At 37.0% G+C, this 3,751-nt stretch overlaps 1 protein-coding gene across 1 annotated transcript in view; it reads right to left on the bottom strand.

Annotated features, from left to right (window-relative positions):
- Positions 1-1,277: 1,277 nt before the first annotated feature.
- LOC104279639 (TBC1 domain family member 19-like) overlaps positions 1,278-3,751 on the bottom strand; it is a gene marked incomplete at both ends in the record, with an annotated part of 39,098 nt that continues 36,624 nt past the window's right edge. The window contains 2 exons of the mRNA XM_009876979.1: positions 1,278-1,310; positions 2,541-2,585. Of these exons, the coding sequence (XP_009875281.1) occupies positions 1,278-1,310; positions 2,541-2,585 (78 nt within the window). The remainder of the gene's footprint in view (positions 1,311-2,540; positions 2,586-3,751) is intronic.

Below are 3,751 nucleotides of genomic sequence, written 5' to 3' on the forward strand. Positions count from 1 at the left end.
TCCAACCCCTGACATTCTATGATTCTATGTGTATGAGAAGTGGGCTGCTAAGGCAGGGCGAGATGTTCACAGAAATGTGTGTTTACGTAGGGGTAAGAGAAGCAGAGGGTGTTACTAGCGCGTATGTTTTTAAACGCTTGAGGATGGAGGTGGAAGACTGGGCAGTGTGCCTGCGTTCACAAAGGCCAGGAAGGTAACAGAACAGTGCCTGAGAGCTGGCAACCTACAAGTGTATGTATGCAAATATGCAAAAGTGTACAGGATTTACATAAGGACCCAGATACTTCCTCCTACAGCAGCCCAGCAGGGAACACGCAGGATGCTCTGCTTGGTCCCAGCTACCGTACTTGTACGCTACTGTTTTTGCTGCTGCCTTGCTTTTGAGCCTTGCTCCTTCTCGCAACCAGCATATTCTGAGCCCTTGCAAAGAGAGAGGATAGGAAGGAGGGAAGGAGCTCACACCCAGTTGGAGAGATGCTGTGCTCAAGGGCCGAGTCAAATCAAAACATTTTGAAAAGCGGTTTCACGCAGAAAAAGCAAAAGCCTCCCAGTTAAGTCCCTGAAGAGAGTTTGTAACTAAACTGTTCATTACTTCAAAGATTTAAGAATCCCTGCTCAGGTTCAAATTTGCACTTCATATTTAAATCATTTGATTTTAACGATTTTGTGATTATTAAACTTTATTATTAGCAAAACACAGCATTTTAAGTATAATCTTAAAATCTGCTTGCCCTGTGATAAATCAGGGGAACAAATTGAAAAGATGTAAACAATCTCACACTGTTGGAGTGCCTCTGCATTAGCTGCCTTGTTATGTCTAAGACCTGAGGAGATTTTTCTGCTCTTTTCCTAGAAATTTTGGTGATATTTGAGCTTTCCTCTGTGCAGTAAAGTAGCAACCATTCCATTATTCCATGTTCCTTTAACATCTGTTCTAGGTAAATGGGTCTTTCACACAATTCATGTTTTTAAAAACTCTTTTTCACAGGTAACCTGGTCTACTCAGAAGTAAAAAGAACACTCTGTCAACAAACTTTATCTCTCTATTCACAAACATTAAGATATATTGCTCAGCTCTTAAAGAAGGAAGTCCCACACAGCAATGAGCTCTAATGTAAGCAAACAGAAGCAGCCTGGAATTGTTAAAATTATACATGACAGACTTCATACACAAAGAAACAAAATACATAGAAATTTAAAAGTTGCAGATACAGCTTTAAACTCCAATATGAAAAAAGCAGTCCTAGGGTTTTAAGAGTTTTATAAGTCACACTTACCGTACATAGAAAAGCCGTGAAAAGGAATTACACCTACAAAACAAAAATATTTCTTTTTTTGTTCTATTTCTTTTAATCCATGGAAAACTGATTTTTTTCATCCACATTTCTAAAAAGTACTCTGCCACAGGAATAAAATATTTCCTTGCTATGACACCTGCAGTCTTAGACCTCAGCCTTGTAAATATTTAAGTAGAGGAATTGTATCACTTCAGTACAATCAGCTATGTGCTTAATCACATGCTATGGTTTCTAGAAAGCCACAAAAAGCTCCTTTTCCATGAAGTCATTATGCATAAGCTTGTCAAAATCAGAACCTAATTTCAGATAAATGACAACCTCTGTATGTCATGCACTGAGAAGGAGGGAGCAGGAAAACAGGAGGCCAAGACCTCTAGTAATTCATGAAGTACTTGGATAAAACATTCAGAGGACTTGACAGTTGTATCATGACAGTTCTCTCCTCTGATCTTTCCAGCTGGTCTTAGCTCTCACTCATTAATTTTCCTATAGGACTGATAAGAGGGAGATGCTTTGGCAGAAGGTCGTAAGAACGACATTTCATGGCTACAAAGCCTCAAAGAACTGCAGAGGCAAAAGAAAAAGGGGGAACAAAAGCATGAGCTACAACTGACACCAATGGGACACAGAAGACATAAACAACAAGGCAAGAGACACAGACCTAACATTGGTGACATAAGGCCTTGAAAGCAAGAGCAAAGATCTTGAACTTAAAATACAAATGCAGCACAAAACCTGGGAAAGGATTCAATAGACAGGGATTGAAATGGCCAAAATAAGAGCTGGAAGAAGAATTTTAATAACTAAAGTAACACCAGCAATGATACTAACTTAAAATTATATAGTTATGTCTGAATTTTTAAAACCACAAATTTTGCAAGGAAAAGACTTCAAGGTGTAGTTTGTTGAGTACTGAAAAGCTGCAGGTCAGACAGTTTCAGCATGTATCATTCAGATCCTCTAAGTGGTGATACAAGACAGGAATACAAGCTGCTGCACCAGAAGTTGTTTTCCTTCTCCTTCCCACACACGCAGACAAACTCCGTATGTGACTACTAACAACAGACTGAACGTGGTTTTGGAGTAGCTTCAGTCCAGCATACCCCTATAAACTAATGCATTTCAGGGAATGACAGCAAAACATAATTTGCAATAGAAAAAGAAATTATCACATATTTGAGAAAAAAAAAATCCTGTATCTTTCCAGTCTACCACTAGAGGAGGCAACAGTACAATTCTTACCATTTGGAGGATAGAAAACAGCATATTCTTCCATTCCGAGTTTTCCTGTAAATCATCAAATCACAATTACATTGTGTTTGAAGGTGTAGAGATTGAAATAAAAATGTAGATTCTAAGTTACAATTATAAAAAAATAACTATTTAAGTATGTGTTATTGTCTAAAACAGGCAAGTAATGCAATAGGGCAGGCACAGTCTCAGATACAAAACTAAAATGCAGCACCAACAAGGGCAGATGACAAAGAGCAAAAAAAAACAGGAAGATTTCAGCAATGCTGCCCCATAGATATTTTAAGATTTTACTTGGGTATGTCTTAGGAGCTCTAAAGGTGTTTGCTGCAGAGTTTGAAACAGTGAAGCTGTATGAGGGGATAAGTTTAGGGAGATAAGGTTAGGGAGATAAGTCGGCTGTGCTGTGGCAGACTGATCTAGGGGCAGAAAAGGCATATAAAAAGATGTAAGAACATATAAAAAATATTCATGGCTTCATCACGGTTGCAACAGACAGGAACATGTATGGTATAGTTTTAATACAATAAAAAATATTTAAGTAATCTCTTAGATACAGAAGATTAATTAAGTCCAGATAATCATTGATCGTATAGACTGAGCATGTAACCTTTTATCTTTCTTCCAAAATGAATGTCATACTAGTTAACCATATTTTAACTACAGAACCTAATCATTTAAAATCCACTATTTAAAAAAAAATTCTTTAGAAATGTCAGGTTTTTTAAGCACAATTAAAACTATTTAAAAACTGTAACAACTTTAGTTTTGAAATAAGAAAATTCAACTAGAAAGCTTATATGAAGACTTACAGAATATCCAGAGATCCTGTAAATCTCTCTATATTTTCTTCACTCTACACATAAGAATTTAGCACAGCAAACTTTTGTCAGGTTCAATGGAATCTGGACTTAGACTTTTTCCTGCAGCATGAATTGACTGAACTAAATTCAAAATTACCCTGTGAAGCTATTGCCTGCTACCTCTTGAAAATAAAATCAAGTATTTGCCAATTACAGAAATCAGTTGTTTTGTTAAACTACAAAATATTTTTTACTTTTCCTTTCAATAGTTTGCTTGCTGTGCAGCTGGGAGTTGTAATCTGGAAGGAGAGTATTTTTAGCATAAAGCACATCTCTTGGAAAATTAGCCAAAAATAGGACCTACAAGCCTTTTGGATTTACACTGCACACGTTCAGCAG

The sequence above is a fragment of the Apaloderma vittatum genome, unplaced genomic scaffold, assembly GCF_000703405.1.
Source record: "Apaloderma vittatum isolate BGI_N311 unplaced genomic scaffold, ASM70340v1 scaffold35769, whole genome shotgun sequence".
NCBI classification, from domain to species: domain Eukaryota; kingdom Metazoa; phylum Chordata; class Aves; order Trogoniformes; family Trogonidae; genus Apaloderma; species Apaloderma vittatum.